Below are 20,015 nucleotides of genomic sequence, written 5' to 3' on the forward strand. Positions count from 1 at the left end.
TTTGTGGAGAGCGGAAGCTAGCGTTAACAGAAGGGTCATCAGATCTAAAACATTATCCCTACTTTCCTCTCTCCACAGATGCTACTTGACCTACTGAGTGTTTCCAGTATTTTTTGTTTTTATTTCAGATTTTCAGCATCTGCAGTAGTTTGCTTTCTGATCACAGAATGGGTAAGTCTTTGAAATGTTAATATGTGCAAGTATGTAGGCTGAGGAGGAATTCATTAACACTACTAGCTAATCTGTCAGTGGATATTCCTAAGAGAAAGATCACTAACGTCTCAACATTAGCTGCGATAGGAAAGACTTTGTTCGGCATAAAGGTATTACCATCAATGTTTAGCTCGGTTTCAGTCTCTGTGATTGGCATTTGAACTTTGTGCAGTGGGCAGAATCATTACCTCACTCATAAACATCACTTCTTGAATTCTAAGAACAGTGTTTGCTCAAAGTTTTGCAGACTGTCAGACTGCCAGAAATACATTCTGAAGAAATTTGACCTCCTATTCAATGTTTTTATTCTAAGCATCAGTAACTTGATATGATTTTCTGCTAAGTAATTATCTTACTTCTAAATAGGTCGGTTGGTGTTAGCCTGAACATAATGATCTGACAGTGTGATATTTTCCACCTTTCATGGCAAACTTGAAAGCAGTGGGCATCCCACATGAGCTCAGTATAACCTACCGCAGGTAAGGGGCGATTATAAACCCTTGGGGTGCTGTCCTATTCATGTCACATTTAAAGAGTGCAGGTTTCAGTTCATGATTCATTCTGCTTACGTTTTTTTGCTGTGAACACAATTTTAAAATGTTGAGGAAAAGCCTGAATCACAACAGAAACTTAAAGTTGATAAGCCATTGGGCCCAAATGGTATTCTACTACGAAACCACACTAGATAACAAAAGGCTTAATTATATAGATGCCAATCCCATATGAGATTCTGTGACCGTCCTTGTTGGTTACATTGCACATTTTGTAACACCTATGATATCAGAAAAGAGCTATCTATTATTAAAAATCCTACCTATAGCATGCACTTGCTCCACACATTTCATCTTATTTCTGTGTCATGATTTTTGAGAAATGACAGTTTCCATCATTACTGTGCCAACAGTAGGTTTTATGCCTGGATATTACTTTTAACCTGTGCTTCGAATCCACAGCACAGAAACAGGCCTTTCAGCCCAAATGGTCTATGTCGGCATTTATGCTCCACATGAGCCGCCTCCCTCCCTATTTCATCTAACCCTATCAGCCTACCCTTCTATTCCTTTCTCCCTCATGTGCTTATCTAACTTCCCTTTGAATGCATCTATGCTATTTGCCTCAACTACTCCTTGTGGTGGTGCGTTCCACATTCTAACCACTCTTTGGGTAAAGAAGTTTCTCCTCAATTCCCTATTGGATTTATTAGTGACTATCTTATATTTATGACCTCTAGTTTTGGATTCCCTTACAAGTGGAAACATTTTCTCTCTGTCTACCCTATCAAACCCTTTTGTTACCTTAAAGACCTCTATCTGGTCACCCCTCAGCCTTTGTGTTTCTAGAGAAAAGAGCCCCAGCCTGTTCAGCCTTTCCTGATAAATATATCCTCTCAGTTCTGGAATCATCCTAGTGAATCATTTTTGTACCTTCTCCAATGCCTCTATATCCTTTTTATAATATGGAGACCAGAACTGTTCACAGTATTCCAAGTGTGGTCTAACCAAGGTTCGATACAAGTTTAGCATAACTTCTCTGCTTTTCAATTCTATCTTTCTAGAAATGAACCCCAGTGCTTGGATTTGCCTTTTAATAAATTATCTCTCCCCTTTCTATCTTAAATGTCTTCATTTTTTTTTTATCTCCTCTAATGTCTTGCCCACCTTGTTAGTCTCCCTGGTAAATATTGAGGAAAAGTAACTGTTCAATATTTCTGCCATTTCACTATCATTAACTGTGAGTTTATCTTGTGCATCCCTTAGTGGCCTTATCCTGATTTTTCTTGTTATTTATGTGACTGTAGAATACTTTATATCTTTTTATATTCCTTGATAATTTAATTTCGTAGTTCCTCTTTGCTTTCCTAATTTTTTAAAATTTCTTTCCTAACCACTTCGTATTTCCATTATTCATCCTCCTTTTATTATCTGTATATTTAGAGTATGTCTTTTTCTTCAGTTTCAATTTTACCCTTATCTCTTTATTCATCCATGGTGTTTCATTATTGGCTCGTTTGTTTTTTAGAGGAATATATTTCTCCTGAACTCAATTGATCATTTTAAATATTTGCTGTTCTATCTCTTTGTCCGTCAAAAAAAATTCCTGTTTAGCTTCCACTGTTCCATTCTCATCCCCTCAAAAGTAGCTTTTATTTTTCCCAATCTATTACTTTGGTCTTTGTCTTGCTTATGTCTTTCTCAATCATTATTTTAAACCTCATTATGTTATGTATGATTGCTATTGCTTAGATGTTTCCCTGCACTTGCTTCTCTTATCTGCTCTGGTTCATTCCCCATTACTATCGTTCACCTGAGGAAGGAGGTAGCCTCCGAAAGCTTGTGAATTTAAAATAAAATTGCTGGACTATAACTTGGTGTTGTAAAATTGTTTACATTACTAGATCCAGCAGTGATTGCTTTCTTGTTGGGCTTCTCACATACTGGGTAAGAAAGGAGTCATGTTTATACTGTTTTAAAAATTCCATTTCTCTTTCCAGTTTATTTGCGGGTAGTTGAAATCGCCCATGATTATTTGTTTTTTTTACTAATTTCATAGATTTGTCTACATACTTCTTCCCCCACTTCCCTTCCACTATTAGGTGGTCAATCCCTTATCCTTTGTCTCAATCCATTTGGATTCTGTTTCTATCTGAATGTTACTTGTGTTCCTTTTTTTATTGCCATTATTTCGTCTCTAATTAGTACAGCTTCCTTCCTTATATTTTCTAAATACATTATATCCTGCAATATTTAACTGCCTGTAAAATAAAATACCTACTTACCATTATACTTGTCTTTCAGTCCTCTCAATACTAGGTGGCATTCCTCCTCCATCAACCACCTCCTCACATCTGTTCGTCTAGGTGGCGCTACAGGTAGATTTTTATTAAAACTTAAATTTTAACTCATGCCTCCTCTGCTGTCTGCCTCTGGGCCCCTCTTTTTCTTCCGTCTCTGCTGGGCTTCCTACCCCTTCCCGCAGGATTCTGCCTCTGCGGCGGTCTCCATTGGGGTCCTGAGCATCCCTGCAACTTCCCAGAGAGCGAGAGACACGGCAAGGGGGATAGACATCCAGGAGAGAAAGAGATGGGGATTGGGACCGAGAAAGAGATCTGGGGGTGGAGGATGTGGGGGGGTGGGTTTGCGGGAGGGAGACTGGTCAAAGGAGAAGACAGAGATTGAGACGGGGGTGGGGGGGGGGGGGGTGGTGGTGCATGAGATACACATTTATATTCAAAAATCTTGCTTATAGTTACTTTCTCCAGCACAGTTTCGCATTAAACATTGTCAATGAGACCCCTATTGTTGTATAATGGCTTATTCTCCGACTCACTCTGAGCAACACCACAGAAAATATGGTTCGTAATACTTGCAACTGCAAGCACTTCCTGTTGTCATCCTTACATCCTGTATCAGCTTTGTCAGGCTTGTGGCACTGTTAGCGCTAACAGCACTGTTACATTTAATGTCTGAGTGATGTCTGCTTAATTACTTTTTTTTTCATAAAATTTATAGCAAAACATACAAAACAGTTGTCATATTACATTCCAAGCGTACACAGTACAGATTATACAATTTGCAGGTTACATCAAGTACAGTTCAACGAAAACATTGTACATAATTACAGTTCATGACACTCTAGGGTGTCTCTTTGCATTACACTCAATACAGATTTTGGATTACAGATTCATTACAGGTACATTACATCAATTCGAATTTTACATTCTGCCCGGGGGGTTTTTCCCTGATTGCAGCCCCTCGGTATACAATGGTGGGAAGGCTCTAAATGGTTGCCTTTCCCCACAGAGCCTTTGCGGCGGCCGCACCTAGCTTCAGTGCGCCTCTGAGCACGTAGTCCTGGACCTTGGAATGTGCCAGTCTGCAACACTCTGTCGAGGACAGTTCCGTGCACTGGAAGACCAGCAAGTTTCGGGCAGACCAAAGGGCGTCTTTGACCGAGTTGATGGTCTTCCAGCAGCAGTTGATGTCCGTCTCCATGTGCGTCCCCGGGAACAGCCCGTAGAGCACAGAGTCCTGTGTTACGGAACTGCTCGGGACGAACCTGGACAGATACCACTGCATTTCTCTCCAGACCTTCTTTGCAAAGGCACATTCCAAAAGGAGATGGGTGCCGGTTTCGTCTGCACCGCAGCCTCCTCGAGGACAGCGTGCAGTGGGGCTGAGAGTCCGGGAGTGCATGAAGGATCTGACGGGAAGGGCCCTTCTCGCCACCAGCCAAGCTATGTCTTGGTGCTTGTTTGAAAGCTCTGTCTGCTTAATTACTTTTAATGTGTAACACTAACACCTGCTTTGCCCTTAAACTTGTCTTTCAGTTCTCTAGCCACTAGGTGGTGCTGCTACCCCTTTTAACTTGCGCCTCCCAGCTGCTTCCGCTATCAGACCCGAGCTTCCTGCAAAAGTATATTTTTATACATATGGTGGTATTTGTGGCTAAGTTTATTTTTTTATTTAAAGTTACTTCCTCTGCTGGTTTGAGCGTTATCTCCTGCTCCCCTACTGTTGACTTTTTACCTGATACACTTAATGTCTGAGTAAATTGCAACAGTGTCAGAAAAGGTTAGGCTTTAGAAAAGGCTTGAGCTTTACAATGCTGAAGGCAATGAAGGACAGCACAGGAGCTTCATTACAGGAAGAAAAGTGGTACACAGACTTGAGGTGAACCACTTTTATAGGTGCAAGGGTCTTGTGCCACTTAGCAATGAGATACTCAGATTCAGTCACATGGCAAGAACAGGTTGATGTGAGAAGAGGGCACAGTGTACGTGTTGTCTAACAATTCACAAGCATACCTCTTGTAATCAAAGGTGGAATGCCATCCCCTTAACATTGAATTTCACTCCCACTCCCAACACCCCAAAGTGGTCTTCAGGCCTCATCGCATTCCTCTGACGCCAACCACAATCTAAATCTGCCTAAATTTCTATCTGAAATCCTACCACCAGTTACACCTCCCACAGTTAGAACAAGGAATGGGCAAATAAAGGAACAAAAGACAGACAGACAGACAAGTGAAAACAACATGGAAGATTAAAAAATAACAAGGCATACATTAAAAAAACAGAAAACAAAGCAAAGAAAAAAAGCCTAGTGAGACACAACCAACATAAACACAATTGAGACAATAACACAAGATATTGTTTGTTTTAAAGTGAGCAGTGCCAGAGGAGATCCGCTTGCCCATACCAGTGTGTCAGGCACTGAAAGAAATCTGTTTTTTGTGGTCTAATCACATTATAGGGTATCGGTCCATAAATGGGAAGAGATCCTGCTGCTGCAAATAAAAGTAGAATAAATCACTTTCTATACACGCATTATCAAGAATAATACATGGCAGTGTGGAGTGTGTTAAAAGGTAGTAATGTAACTTGCAGTATTATATCAATAATCTGTTGTAAAACGTTCTAATGAGGTGATTACAGTTGATGTACTGGATTAAATTTAAATTGGAGTGAAAATCAATGGGCTGCAGTGTTTTGCGAGGTAAAACAAATCTTCACTTGTGAGGCTTAAACATTTTATCTAAACAAAAATGTGCATCAGTCAGATTGATTTAGTTTACAATTCAAATTAATTTCCTTAAAGTTCTTTCCTCTTAGCAAATCTGTGGCGTAAAATAGAGCACTGAAGATTAGTATAATGGCATTCAATAAAACGTGTCTTACAGTTGGGTTTCTTGCATGCAGTAATATCCCATTAACTGGAAATTCCTAACAACTTGCTGTAAGTTGATATTACGTTGTTTATATTGCAGTCACGGTACAACTGCAATAATTTATTTAAGCAATAATTTCATTTTTCTGGGGTGCATAAAGCAGTGTAGACCATGACTGTTTGATTGTAATTGGATTATAGAACCCATTTATTTTCAAGGAAACTAAATGATCATTATGTCTTTTGCTATATAACTAGGTTTTGTTTCTTTTAAAATAAAGTTGGTGTTGAATAAAGTTTTGGCTTTCATTTTAACATGACCTGATAATACTTCACCTTACAGCCAGAATTTTTTGCAATCATGGTTTTTAAAAAATAAATTGCTGTACCTTGTGAGGTAGCTTTGTTTCCTAATTATTCCAATCTTTAGATACCTGCGCTGTCAACTTGGCTACTTTTTCTTGTATTTTTTTTGGTCAAATACCTTTTGTCTTCTTTTCCATTTTCTTTTTTGGTTGGGTATTGGTCAATGTAAAGTTTGTTGTTGGTGATTTAATTGTCAGTTGTGTAACTTTTACATCCTAAAGAACAAATTTCTCCATTTTTGCAGGACAGAAGGTGAATGTTAGATGAAAAGGATCTAATGCGACAGAAAACAGCTTGAATGCTCCCTCATAAAGGATTAGAAAAGTGAAGATGTTGATAATGTGACTGGTTTGTCCGCAAAAGGAGGCTGTGGCTGGACAAACATGTTTGGAAGTCTGTTCAGAAGAAATACATCTCAGAAACTAAGTGCCTTGCTGCTGATTTTTGGGTTTATTTGGGGGCTGATGCTACTTCGATATACCTTCCAGCATCCAAAGCGCCAAAACAGTGCAGAATTGCGTGAACAGATTCTGGAACTGAGTAAAAGATATGTCCGAGCACTAGCAGAGGAAAATCAGGATGCAATAGATGGTCCTCATGGTGCTTCAATGGCAGGATATGGTAAGAGCTGAAGAACATCTGCTATGTGAGTGTGTCAGCTGTGGCTTAGTGGTAACATTCTTGCCTCTGAGTCGGAAGGTTGTGGGTTCCAGTTCCACTCCAGCAACTTGAGCAAAAAAATCTAAGCTGACACTCCAGCGCAGTACTGAGGAAGTACTGGACTGTCGGAGATGCCATCTTTCGGAGGAGACATTAAACCGAGGGCATGATAGATCCCATGGCACTATTTTGAAGAAGAGCAAGTGTGTTATCCCTGGTGTCTTGGTCAATATTTATCCCTCAACCAACATCACTAAAAACAGATTATCTGGTCATTATCACATTGCTGTTTGTGGGCAATTGCTGTGTGCAAATTGCCTGCTATTACAAGTGACTACACCTCAAAAGTACTTCATTGGCTTGCAGGCCGTCTTGGTGGGGGATAGAGGGACTGGACATCCATTTCACTATCCTCTCTGACTCCGAAAGTCAGTCCTCAGCAAAGGCCTTAGCTTCGTACCTTTACGTCCCCACCTCAATGAAATTCAAGCTCGACATGATGCTGAGCTCTTCTTCCTTCACCTTCGCGCCCACATCTTTGGACAGGACCCTTTCTCCCATCTTCAGAATTCTCGTTATACCTGGACCCCTTCCTCTGGCCTCTTACCCTCTCTCGATCTTTTCATTGAGAACTGCTGGTGTGACATTAGCCGTCTCAATTTCTCTACTTCCCTTACTCACTCTAACCTACCTCCCTCTGAACTCGCAGCACTTCGTTCTCTCAGGTCCAACCTTGACATTATCGTTAAGTCTGATAAAAAGGTCAGCGCTGTTGTTTGGCGAACAGACCTCTACCGTGCGGAGGCTGCACGCCAACTCTCAGCTCCTCTTCCTATCTCTCCTTGGACCAGGACTCCACCGCTGAACATCAAGCCAGTTTGCCAGACTGTCACTGACCTCATCTCCACTGGAGATCTACCTCCTCCCTCTTCCCCCCCCCCCCCCCCCCCCCCCCCCGGCCACAGCCTCCAACCTTATAGTCCCCCAACCCTGCACAACCTACTTTTACACCCTTCCCAAGATCCACAAACAGGACTGCCCTGGGAAACCCATCGTTTCAGCCTGTTTTTGCCCCACTGAACTTATTTCCTCCTATCTCGACTCTTTTTTTCTCCCCTTGTCCAGTCTCTTCCGACCTACATCCGTGACTCTTCCGACGCCCTCCGCCACATTAATAGTTTCCAGTTCCCTGGCTCTAACCATCTCCTTATCACCGTGGACGTCCAGTCCTTCTACATCTCCATCCTCCACCAGGATGGCCTGCTGGCCCTCTGCTTTTTCCTTGAACGGAGGCCCAACCAGTCCCCATCCACCACCACCCTCCTCTGCCTGGCTGAACTTATTCTTGCGTTGAACAACTTCTCCTTTGACTCCACTCACACCCTCCAAATAAAAGGTATCGCTATGAGAACCCATATGGGTCCCAGCTGTGCCTGCCTTTTTGTGGGATACGTGGAACATTCCTTGTTCCAGTCCCACTCAGGTCCCCTCCCTCACCTCTTTTTCCGGTACATTGATTACTGTATCGGTGCCGTTTCCGGCTCTCGCCCCAAACTGGAAAATTTCATCAACTTTGCTTCCAATTTCCACCCTTCCCTCGCCTTCGCATGGTCCATCTCCGACTCTTCCCTTCCCTTCCTCGACTTCTCTATCTCCGTTTCTGGGGATAGGCTGTCAACCAATATATTTATAAGCCCACCGACTCCCACAGCTACCTTGATTACACATCCTCCCACCCCACTTCCTGCAAGGATTCTATTCCCTTCTCCCAGTTTCTCCATCGCATCTGTTCTGACGATACCACCTTCCACACCAGTGCTTCCGATATGTCTTCTCCTCAACCGAGGATTCCCCTCAACTGTATAGTTGACAGGGCCCTCGACCATGTCTGTTCTATTTCCCGCACTTCTCCCCTCACCCCTTCCCCTCCCTCCCAGAACCATGATAGGGTCCCCCTTATCCTCACCTTCCACCCCACCAGCCTCCACATTCAACATATCATCCTCCGCCATTTCTGCCACCTCCAGCACGATCCCACCACCAAATACATCTTCCCCTCCCCTCCCCTTTCAGCATTCCGATGGGACTGCTCCCTCCGCTACATCCTGGTCCACTCTTCCATCATCCCCAACACCCACTCCCCTTCCCCCAGCACCTTCTCGTGCGAGCACAGGAGACGCAACACTTGCCCTTTCACCTCCTCCCTTCCCACCATCCAGAGCCCCAAACACTCCTTCCAGGTGAAACAGCGATTTACTTGTACTTCTTTCAATTTAGTATACTGTATTTGCTGCTCACAATGCGGTCTCCTCTACATTGGGGAGATCAAGCGCAAATTGTGTGATCGCTTTGCTGAACACCTCCACTCAGTCCACAAGTGTGACCCTGACCTGCCAGTCGTTTGCCATTTTAATTCCTGTTCCACTCCCACCCTGACTTCTCTGTCCTCGGCCTCTTACACTGTTCCAATGAAGCTCAACAGAAGCTTGAGGAACAGCACCTCATCTTTCGTTTAGACACTTTACAACCTTCCAGTCTCAACATTGATTTCAATAACTCCAGACCATAACTACTGCTCCCATTTTTTTTTGTTGTGGGACTGCAGCTGCTGGTAATGGTTCTGATGTTGCCATTTACAGCTCTTTTTTGTTTCTTTACTTGTCCCATTACCACCCTCCTTGCCTTGCACCATCATCCCTTTTGTCATTTAATCACTCTTGCCCACCACTCTATCACAGACCATTCCCTTTCCTCCCTCCCCCTCCCCCCCCCCCCACCCTTTTTCCCTGGCTCTGTACTTGCTTAAAAATTGTTAACTCATTAACGTCTTCCAGCTCTGACGAAAGGTCTTTGACCTGAAATGTTAACTCTGTTTCTTTCTCCACAGATGTTGCCTGACTTGCTGAGTATTTCCAGCCTTTTCTGTTTTTATTAATAGTTAAGATTCTCCTGACTCCCATGAGTGTGGTCAGTAAGAGCTGTAGGATTATATTTCACTTCATGGCTTTGGATATTGTAGTAGGAAGAGTTTTAGCTCTGCTGTTGCAATTTTCTATTATCAGTTTATCCTACTGCTTAGAATCATTGAATCATACAGCACAGAAGGATTCGGCCCATCATGCCTGTGCTAGCACTTTGAAAGCTATCCAGTTAGCCCCACTCCCCTGCCCTTTCCCCAAAGCCCTGCAGTTTTTCCTTTTCAAGTATATATCCAATTCCCTTTTGAAACTTACTATTGAATCTGTTTCCATCACCCTTCAATCCTGTAATTCTATCCTATTGTCCAAATTAAATTGCTCGTTGATGATTTATGCTCGTTTATCTTTCATGATTTTTAAAATGTCTCCCCCCTCAGGCTTTTCTCCAACTAAACCAATTTTAGATAGTTCAATTTTCTTCATTACTTAGCTGGTATCATCCTTGGCATAAAGTCAGGATTTCACAGATCTGGAATTTAATAATGGACAGAGTTAAAGGAGGGAAAAACAGGTTGATTAAGGGAAATTAATGAAAATGTATGCAAGAATTTTCACATAAAATAAATTGAAAAAGGAAATTAATTGTAAAATAATTTTTTTTTCAAATTGCAAATGACTGTTTCCACTGGCAGGAGGGTCGGTAACCAGAGGACACAGATTTAAGATAATTGGCAAAAAAAGCCGGTGGGGGGGGGGGGGGAGATGAGAATTGTTTTTACTAAGCTATGATTTGGAATGCACTGCCTGAAAGGGTGATAGAAGCAGATTCAATAGTAACTTTCAAAAGGGAATTGTGTATATACTTAAAAAGGAAAAATTTGCAGCGCTACGGGGAAAGAGCAAGGGAGTGGGACTAATTGGTAGCTCTTTGAGAGCCGGCAAAAGAATGATGGGCTGAATGGCCTCCTACTGTGCTTTATGATTGAGAAATCCAAGAAAGACAGGAATGAATATACTACTTCATCACATCTGTCAACAATCCAAAGTGAGTTATATGAATTATCAAGTGCTGTCATTGTTGTAATGTGGGCAATGATGGTCATTTTGTACACAAGATCCAACCAACTTCACGGAAAGGAATGACCAGTTAGTTTATTTTTTGGTGGTGGTGGTTGCAGAAGGAATATTGGCCAGGACACTGGGATCTTTAACATAATCCTGAACAGCACTGTTGATAGTGCAGTACTCCTTCAGTATTGGAGCCTAAAATGTACTCTGGTCCTGGAGTAGGACTTGAACTCCTAATCTTCTGATTTAAATGACAGTCCTACCAACTGAGCCAAACTGACACCTAATAGCCTTCCAATAAAATTCTATCTACGGCAAGCAGCTTTCTCCACTTCGCAAGGACGTTAGAAAACACTTTCTTGGGAAGGAGAGGGACAGAGCTGAATTTCCTATTGTCCAGTCATTGATCAGATTTTAGAACATTCTAGTGCTTGGACCGAAATTTTAATTCCTCCCTTAATTTTTGACTCCATCCTAACTTGCCTACCTAAGTCAGAATTATGTTTACATCAGGATTGTTTATCCGGAGTGACTCAGTTTTATAAATGGAATAGTTTGTGTCAATAATACAGATGTATGATGTGGATAAAGGAAGCTAAAAACTGGACCATGCCAAAGAAAACCTAATACAGCGAGAAAGCCAAAGCTGCAAGCTCGCATCATGCCTCAAACAGCAGGAGCTGAACATTTTTTGAGACCCACAAAAATGTGGGTTTTTAAAGTTAGGTCCTTTACATTAGAGAATGCTAACAGCAGCAAGAGTACTGTCTCTCTGCTGATGGCACTATGCTCTGTAAAAGTGACTTGAAGCCCAGGCAGGGCAGGCAGCACTATATGAAGAAACACAAAGCGATTGCCTAGCATACCCCAGTAACCATTATACACATATTGGGAGCTCATTTGGTGGGCTGTTCAACCGCAGAGCTGAGCCCAATCCTGTCCTCGCCTGGCATTCATACATGTGCTTTCCACTGGGGGGAGGGGGCGTGTTCCCGTCAGGAGAGTGTGATTAGAAGTGGCAACTGTCCCTCATTTTCCTATCCCCATCTATGCCAGGTTAGCTGGGGGTTGGTGGTGGGGGTTTGCTACAGTTGGCATCACGGTACAGGTTGAGAGGGGGAGAAGTTGCTGTCCTGTGACCTCTGCTGGAGGGTGCATGTAGATGTTGTGTGAGTACGGGGTCGAGCTGGCTGTGATGAAAGAATGGCTTGTCACCGCTCACTGTCTACGTTCACGAGAGATGGACACTGAGGGTAGGTCCCATACTGCAATCAGGAATTGACACCTTCAGGAGACGAGGCGAGAATATTTTTATTAAGTTTGTCTCTTGACTCCTAACGACTTATCTTCTACTCCATCCCCTGTAATTTACTGAAGTGGTGGGGTGGGGGGTTCTTTTTCTTTAAAAACACCCTATCTGAGATATTGTAAGTGTTTCTGACCAAATACCACCGTTCACTGGGTGAACTGATAGAGATACACATTGTTAGTGCCTTGTACAGTGTTGTCTTATCTGAACAACTGTAATTGTGGGGCGTGGGAGCACGTTTCCACACCCCAGTCTCGTAACCTGCCAATTTGTCCTTTGACCTGAGGCAAAAATAATCAAGTACTCAGCCCTGAAAAAGTTTCTGACGCCAAGGCAAGGTTCCATTTTGCTTTATAATTTATATATGGATAAAATAAATATTTTTTGCTCATTTAGTGCTGTTTTCACCTACCAAGTGGCACCATTATGCAATTTCGCACAAAGCAACATTGGCATCTTTTTGGGGGAGGAAATGAACCCCATTGTCAGGCACCCACCCACTTTAAATTTGTCAGCAGAGTCTCTAACGTTACAGAAATTCCTCTGTTCAAGTTTCTGAACTAAGCTGCCCAGACATCTAATCCAGTGATTGTACACTCCATGTTTTGCAATCTCCTTGCGCAGTGAACTTAAGTGCATGTTAACAAATCCAAAGCTTAGACACTCACAAATGGGCACAGGCGACTTCCGGGGGTTAATTAGCTAAACATAAAAGTAGGCTGGCATTTCAGTGCCGTACTGAGGAAATGGTGCATTGTCAGAGATGCCGTATTTCTGATGAGATGTTAAACCAAGGTCCTGTCTGCCTATACAGGTGGATGTAAAAGATGCCATGGCATTGTTCGATGAAGAGCAGGAGAGTTCTCCCAGTATCCTAGCCAACACGTATCCCTCCCACCACCACTACAGAATATCTATTATTTATTCTATTGCTGTTTGTGGGACCTTGCTGTGCTGAAATTAACTGCTGCATTTCCTCCATTACAATAGTGACGACATTTCAAAAGTAATTGGCTGTAGAATCATAGAATGGTTACAGCACGGAAGGAGACCATTTGGCCCGACAAATCCATGCTGGCTCTCGAAGAGCAATCCAGCTAGTCCCACTACCCTCCCCCTCCCCCCCCTCCCCCCCCCCCCCCCCCCCCCCATCCCGCCCCGCCACCCCCCCCCTCCAATCCCATAGCCCTGCAATTTTTTTCCCTTCAAGTACTTATCCAATTCCCTTTTGAAAGCCACGATTGAATCTGCCTCCACCACCCCCTCAGGCAGTGCATTCCAGATCAAAACCACTTGCTGAGTTAAAAAAGTTTTTTCTCATGTCACCTTTGGTTCTTTTGCCAATCACCTTAAATCTATGTCCTCTGGTTCTTGAGCCCTTCGCCAATGGGAACAGTTTCTCTCTATCTACTCTGTCCAGACCCTTCATGATTTTGAATACCTCTATCAAATCTCCTCTCAACCTTCTCTGCTTTAAGGAGAACAACACCAACTTCTCCAGTATATCCACATAACTAAAGTCCCTCATCCCTGGCACCATTCTAATAAATCTCTTCTGCACCCTTTCTAAGGCCTTCACGTTCTTCCTAAAGTGCGGTGCCCAGAATTGGACACAATACTCCAGTTGTGGCCGAACCAGTGTTTTATAAAGGTTCAACATAACCTCCTTGCTTTTGTACTTTATGCTGCTATTTATAAAGCACAGGATCCCGTATGCTTTCTTAATTGCTAGCATGTGAAGTGCCTTGGGAAGTCCTGAACATGTGACAGGTGCTAAATAATTCCAAGTTCTTCCTTTTCCTGCTTCATGAGGGGATGTAATTTGTAGATTTTTTTTTTTGCTGTACAGTGGATGTGTAAATTTTTTGGTGGAAATTGGAGAATCGAAATTTGGGAGAAAGGTTTTGCATAATTGGTGAATAATGTAGGAAAAATAATTTGAAAAGACGAAATACCCTGAAGCTTAACCAACGAGAATAAAATTGGGCAGACTTGATCATTACAACTTGGGTGACGGATGTCTTTCTCCACCTTGTCCCAGGGTAGGTGAAGTGACAAAGATAATATAAAGCCTGGTCTCCTCAGTCACTACTATTTATGCACTGCCCGATAAAATGGTTGATGTTCAGGTTGGAAACAGTGCAGTTCTGCAGTCATGTTTTGCCCGTCCACAATTCAAGTGACAACTCTGGCCAATCGAGGTAAAATCTGCAAAGTTTACATGATTACTTGGGTCATGGCACTTCACAGATTACCCAGCACTTGCAGGTGTGTATGTTCACTATACAGCACAGCTGTAGGGGCAGTGTCACTATACAGCACAGCTGTAGGGGCATTGTCACTATACAGCACAGCTGTAGGGGCAGTGTCACTATACAGCACAGCTGTAGGGGCAGTGTCACTATACAGCACAGCTGTAGGAACAGTGGCACTATACAGCACAGCTATAGGAGCAGTGTCAATGCACAGCACAGCTTTAGGAACAGCATCAATATACAGCACAGCTATAGGGGCAGCGTCAATATACAGCACAGGTAGGAACATAGGACCATATAGGAACATGGGAACAGGAGTAGGCTATTCAGCCCCTTGTGCCTGCTCCGCCATTTGATAAGATCATGGCTGATCTGTGATCTTGCTCCATATACCTGCCTTTGGCCCATATCCCTTCATACCTTTGGTTGCCAAAAGGCTATCTATCTCAGATTTAAATTTAGCAATTGAGCTAGTATCAATTGCTGTTTGCGGAAGAGAGTTACAAACTTCTACAACCCTTTGTGTGTAGAAATGTTTTCTCATCTCACTCCTGAAAGGTCTGGCTCTAATTTTTAGACTGTGCCCCCTGCTCCTAGAATCCCCAACCAGTGGAAATAGTTTCTCTCTATCCACCCTATCCGTTCCCCTTAATGTCTTATAAGCTTCGATAAGATCACCCCTTAACCTTCTAAACTCTAGAGAATACAACCCCAATTTGTGTAATCTCTCCTCGTAACTTAACCCTTGAAGTCCAGGTATCATTCTAGTAAACCTATGCTGCACTCCCTCCAAGGCCAGTATGTCCTTCCAAAGGTGCGGTGCCCAGAACTGCTCTCAGTACTCCAGGTGCGGTCTAACCAAGGTTTTGTATAGCTGCAGCATAACTTCTGCCCCCTTGTACTCCAGTCCTCTAGATATAAAGGCCAGCATTCCATTAGCCTTGTTGATTATTTTCTGCACCTGTTCATGACACTTCAATGATCCATGTACCTGAACCCCTAAGTCCCTTTGGACATCCACTGTTTTTAACTTTTTACCATTTAGAAAGTACCCTGTTCTATCTGCTTGATTAGCACCTCATCCACTAGTCTATATGTTCACCCCCTCCAACACCGGCATACCATTGCTGCAATGTGTACTATTTATAAATGCACTGCAGCAATTTGCCACACCTCCTTCAGTATACTATTATACACCAGACTCTCCTCTACAATACTCTAGGATCCTCTGCCTTCAGATCTACTGGATGTAGGATCTTAGAGCTATAAATGGTCTTAGCTTCACCCTCTTCTTCTCCTCCTCCCTTCCCATATACGCAGTACTAGGCTGCCGCCGTACAGCAATGCACTGTTCTCACTTATGGTAATTGTCCTCTGGAGCTTTCACAATTCTCATGTCAGGAGAAAGCGAAACCATGTATCCAGCTGGGATACAATCCAGCATCACTCATTTCATAATTTGGATTTGTCTTATGAGCAGTATAATTATAATTTTAGCAATTTACCATCATCCATATCAAATTGAAAAATACAACTCCTTTAAACCATTTGTGTGATAAGTTTGCTGCAAGCAGCTACTACGTAAGTTCTCTATTGTACATCTGTGCAGGATATTATAAATTTAGTAAGTCTTTTTCTTAATTTTTTTTGCCTCCGTCAATGTAAAGAATACAAGGAATTCTTTAAAGAAATTTATTTTGAGGATGGGTTATTTTTGGGGAAGGTATTTTGAGTGCTGTATATTTTACTGCTTTTGCATTGTGTTCAAAATGTAATATTAAAGGGGAAAAGTGTTCAAATGGGAATTGACTAATCTAGATATTAAACATTCCAATTTTTTTAATCTCCCTCAGCTGATCTGAAAAGGACAATTGCCGTCCTACTTGATGACATATTGCATCGCCTGGGGAAACTGGAAAACAAAGTGGACTACATGATTACGAGCGGCTTGACAAATATCACCAACAGTACCAACGGCAATCCTGTGTCAGCAGCTGCCAGTAAACAAATTAATGTTCAAGGTAGTATTAGATAACAAGTCTGCAAAGGGGGTAAGAAAATGGGATGCTATTTTCGGTTCCCTTTCTGATTTGGTAACCTTCAAATCCTATTGAGCTTTTTTGGAAGGTTTCATTGACATTTCTGTCCAGTTGAAGTACAGCAAGTATGTGGTGCTCTACACCGTCTCAATTAATTTTGAGATTGGCACGTAGCATTTCAGCTTAAATTAGCAAAAAAGATAATTCAACGCAATGTAATGCTGGGATTGGTTGCATGTGAATGCAAATCCTTGGACATCTGTCCCGTGGTTCATTGCAAGTTCTAGTTGGCTAGGTTTAAAAAAATAGCTTTATGTTTGTAGGGAAAGGAGATCTATTATATGAGAGGATTGGAGTCTATTGGCAGTATCTTTACTGTTGACTTTAAAAATAAACGATCATTACTGTTTAAAATAATCCATTTTTTAGTGCACTGAACTTTGCATGTTAACACAAAACAATCACCATAAAATGCTGAATAATGGATCAGTAATGGTATGTTTATGTATGCTATAGTGTCCTAAGATAGCATAAAGTGCAAAGGGGGTAAATCATTACTAATTTTAAAATAGCTCCCCCCATTCTATTTCCATTGCACCTGCCTCAAAGTTATGTTTGCACTGCTGCCTTCAAAGCTGTAAAGGTTTTTTAAATGACTGATAGTGAATGTACTGTACAGACCAGGGCTATTGCAGATATTTTGTAATAGATATGGATGTAAAGAAAGGGAACCTGATTATTGACTACATTTGTTAAGTCATGGATGGATGGATAGTTTTATTTAATGTTCTTCAAATTTTTTTGGCTTGATCACTACCATTACATTATCTTTCTGTACCTCTTGGCACCTGCACAACTCTTCTGTTTACTTTATCTAATTTGGGTTCTTTTTTACTGTAAGTGTTGCTTAACAGTAAACCTGCTTGCTAAGTTTGTAATTGCTATGCAAATTCACTTTGTACATAGTATATCTCTCTGGTCATATCAAGGTTATTGGTCGAAACAGACTTCATTGTGCCCTCTCCCCCACTGTAATTAAAGCTGCAGTACTTTATAGTAAAACATATTTTGACTTTATCATTTGAAGATAAGGTATCCATCTTAAAACGTACAGTAAAATGACCAGGACATTTAACCTTTGTAATATGTCACATGGTCTACATTAGTAATGGGAAAAAGCTTACAGGAGTTCACACTAGTACTGCAGGTAATCCATAACACTTATTTTGAACTGGGAGAATTCACTGGCATTTTATGTCTATATATTCAATTCCTGATATCTGTAAATACATTTTCAGTGTAATTTATTTGTCAGGAGCTGTGCAGTCTCAAAAAACTGATAGACTGATATAAAATGTTTCCTATACAGTACTGCAGATTTAAGTGTATATTTGCTTATTGTAATTCTGTGCTTTTTGATCTGTTAAACTGCTGAGCAATAAACTTCCATTTATGGGGCTTGGGGGTTGCAAATGCTTTGTGACTTTGTGCTACATTTAAGTGTTCCTTTATTCATGCTGTCAATTTTTTTGCAAAGCAGTGAATAGTATAATATGAAAAAAATGTACAAAATGAATTGCACAGCATTGTATCTGTTTTGCAGTTTTATACTATTGCTACACATATTGACTATCCCTTTCAAGGACTGGTCACAGCTGTCACACTATCCTTTTGCCTCCAAGACTTCGGCTTAAAAGTCTCCCATCTTGGCCAGTTGTAAGGGTCCTAGATGGAGAGAGTTTGAACAATTTCAGCCCAGTTTCTAGTGAGCCTAAGCAAGCAGCACAAAACTTCTCACAAATTGGCAGTATTACTCAGGGAGGGAACAAGAATGGCTGGTGTAGGAAATCAGAACATTTACATTGCTGCAGTAGGGGATACTCTTCTGAGATAAGGCACAATGATGAGGCAATGTAGAGAGAGAATTATTCTGCATCTGAGCTGGGAATAGTTCATGTTGACATTCAGTACCCAAAGTGGAAATTCCACTCTCCAGCACTGTTGTATCTGATTTGAGCACAAAAGTTTACCAAAAGTTTCTTTTTGAACTTTAAAACACAATACTTTTCTAGCTTACTTGCACTATGGTCTTTGCAAGTTAATTTGCAAGTAAAATCAGTGGTTGGAATGTTGGATTTAAAAACTAAGTTATTTGCAGTATTGACTGAACTAAATTTTGTTGCATTCCTCTAAGATAGTTTATTATGATATTTGACCATTTCGTTTTTATAGGGCAGGAATCAACTTGATTTTCTTAATTTTCACTCACCATGTGAATTTTTTTGATATTCCATTACTATCTTAAAAAAAATTAAACATGTGTAGAATCTAGAAGGAAATCTAATTTGATGAAATATAGCGACATGGGGAGAGGGAAGTTAATCGCTACAAAAGATTCACTTGTTGAGCTTTATTCCAGTTCTGGAGTTGATAACCACCTACTGCGCTCATATTTTCTTACTCCTGATTATAATTCCCTATGTCCCTTTAATGGCATTTTGCAACCAAAAAAAAATACATTAAGTGGCTGTGTAAAATATAAATGAAGTAGAAAATGCAAGTCTTTAAAAGCTTTAATCTATCTTTTCAATGCAGTCAAATTATTAGTGATGACACTGCACCATGTAGACAATTGTATTTTTATCCAGTTTTTTCACAGGGATTAAATGTGCACAATAAGTCATTTAATGCTGAGTTTGCGCAGAAGAATTTCAGTGAATTTAAGGGATTATGTGGGCAGCACAAACCTACAATGTTTTGAAGTTCCAACATTCCAGTCTGTTAAATACTGATCAAATCAAATTTGTAACATCAGAATCACTCTTTTTCTGTTCTGTACATGAATGAAATAAGTTGGACCTTAATTTAAATTAAATACAACTTTGCTTTTATTCATTCTCTGGACATGGGCGTCACTAGCAAGGCCAACATTTATTGCCCATCCCTGAGAAGGTGGTGGTGGGCCATCTTGAACCGCTGCAGTCTCTGTGGTCAACATAATTCTATTGCTGCTGCAATTCTTACCTTTTACTGGCTGCCATTTTTTCATTAACTGAGAGCACTGTGCTTACTTTGTGCAATGTTTGCTGCTTTGCACTTATCACAAGAGATTTTTGTACTTTGATTTTTTTTTGTGCCACTGCTGGGTTAACCAGTGTTTCTTGCAATTTGCACAGCAGTAATATCATCTCCAAGATTGTTTAATAGTCCATTTGAATAATAAAATCAAGATATCAACTATTTTTTGAGAATTTAAAAATATTGGAAATAATTGTAATTCACCTTGTAGGTTTTGTTTTTTTTAAATTGTAAAGCAAAATAATGTGCTGCTGCAAAGCTTAATCATTGTTATGTGACATTGTTTCTGGAGCTTTGTGGTTGGAAGTACCTTTAATAAAGTTCATTTAAAAGGCTTACAGCACTATATTTCACTTCTGATTTGTCTGGTTCTTTCATACATTGTTTTTTTTGCCTCTAAATTGGGAGTCTTTGCTGCTATTTAATGCATTTTTCTTGCTTCT

The 20,015-nt window shown here is 41.1% G+C and overlaps 2 protein-coding genes across 13 annotated transcripts in view; both read left to right on the forward strand.

Moving 5' to 3' along the window:
- The window catches only part of ccdc126 (coiled-coil domain containing 126), a 33,961-nt gene extending 14,036 nt beyond the window's left edge, over positions 1–19,925 (forward strand). For 3 of the 12 annotated variants that reach the window (XM_068003294.1, XM_068003304.1, XM_068003322.1), the window contains exons 2-5: positions 580–692; positions 3,009–3,082; positions 6,490–6,866; positions 16,309–19,925. In XM_068003294.1, the coding sequence (XP_067859395.1) occupies positions 6,629–6,866; positions 16,309–16,490 (420 nt within the window). In that variant the 5' untranslated portion in view covers positions 580–692; positions 3,009–3,082; positions 6,490–6,628 and the 3' untranslated portion in view covers positions 16,491–19,925. Of the gene's footprint in view, positions 1–71; positions 172–579; positions 693–2,632; positions 2,652–3,008; positions 3,083–6,489; positions 6,867–16,308 lie in introns of those variants that run through there. The other 9 variants (XM_068003363.1, XM_068003353.1, XM_068003371.1 and 6 more) reach the window with 6 other exon arrangements.
- LOC137332160 (alpha-1,6-mannosylglycoprotein 6-beta-N-acetylglucosaminyltransferase A-like) overlaps positions 17,647–20,015 on the forward strand; it is a 78,645-nt gene continuing 76,276 nt past the window's right edge. Inside the window, exon 1 of the mRNA XM_067995868.1 lies at positions 17,647–17,701. Within this exon, the coding sequence (XP_067851969.1) occupies positions 17,647–17,701 (55 nt within the window). The remainder of the gene's footprint in view (positions 17,702–20,015) is intronic.

This window comes from Heptranchias perlo, chromosome 2 (genome assembly GCF_035084215.1).
Source record: "Heptranchias perlo isolate sHepPer1 chromosome 2, sHepPer1.hap1, whole genome shotgun sequence".
Lineage (NCBI taxonomy): Eukaryota > Metazoa > Chordata > Chondrichthyes > Hexanchiformes > Hexanchidae > Heptranchias > Heptranchias perlo.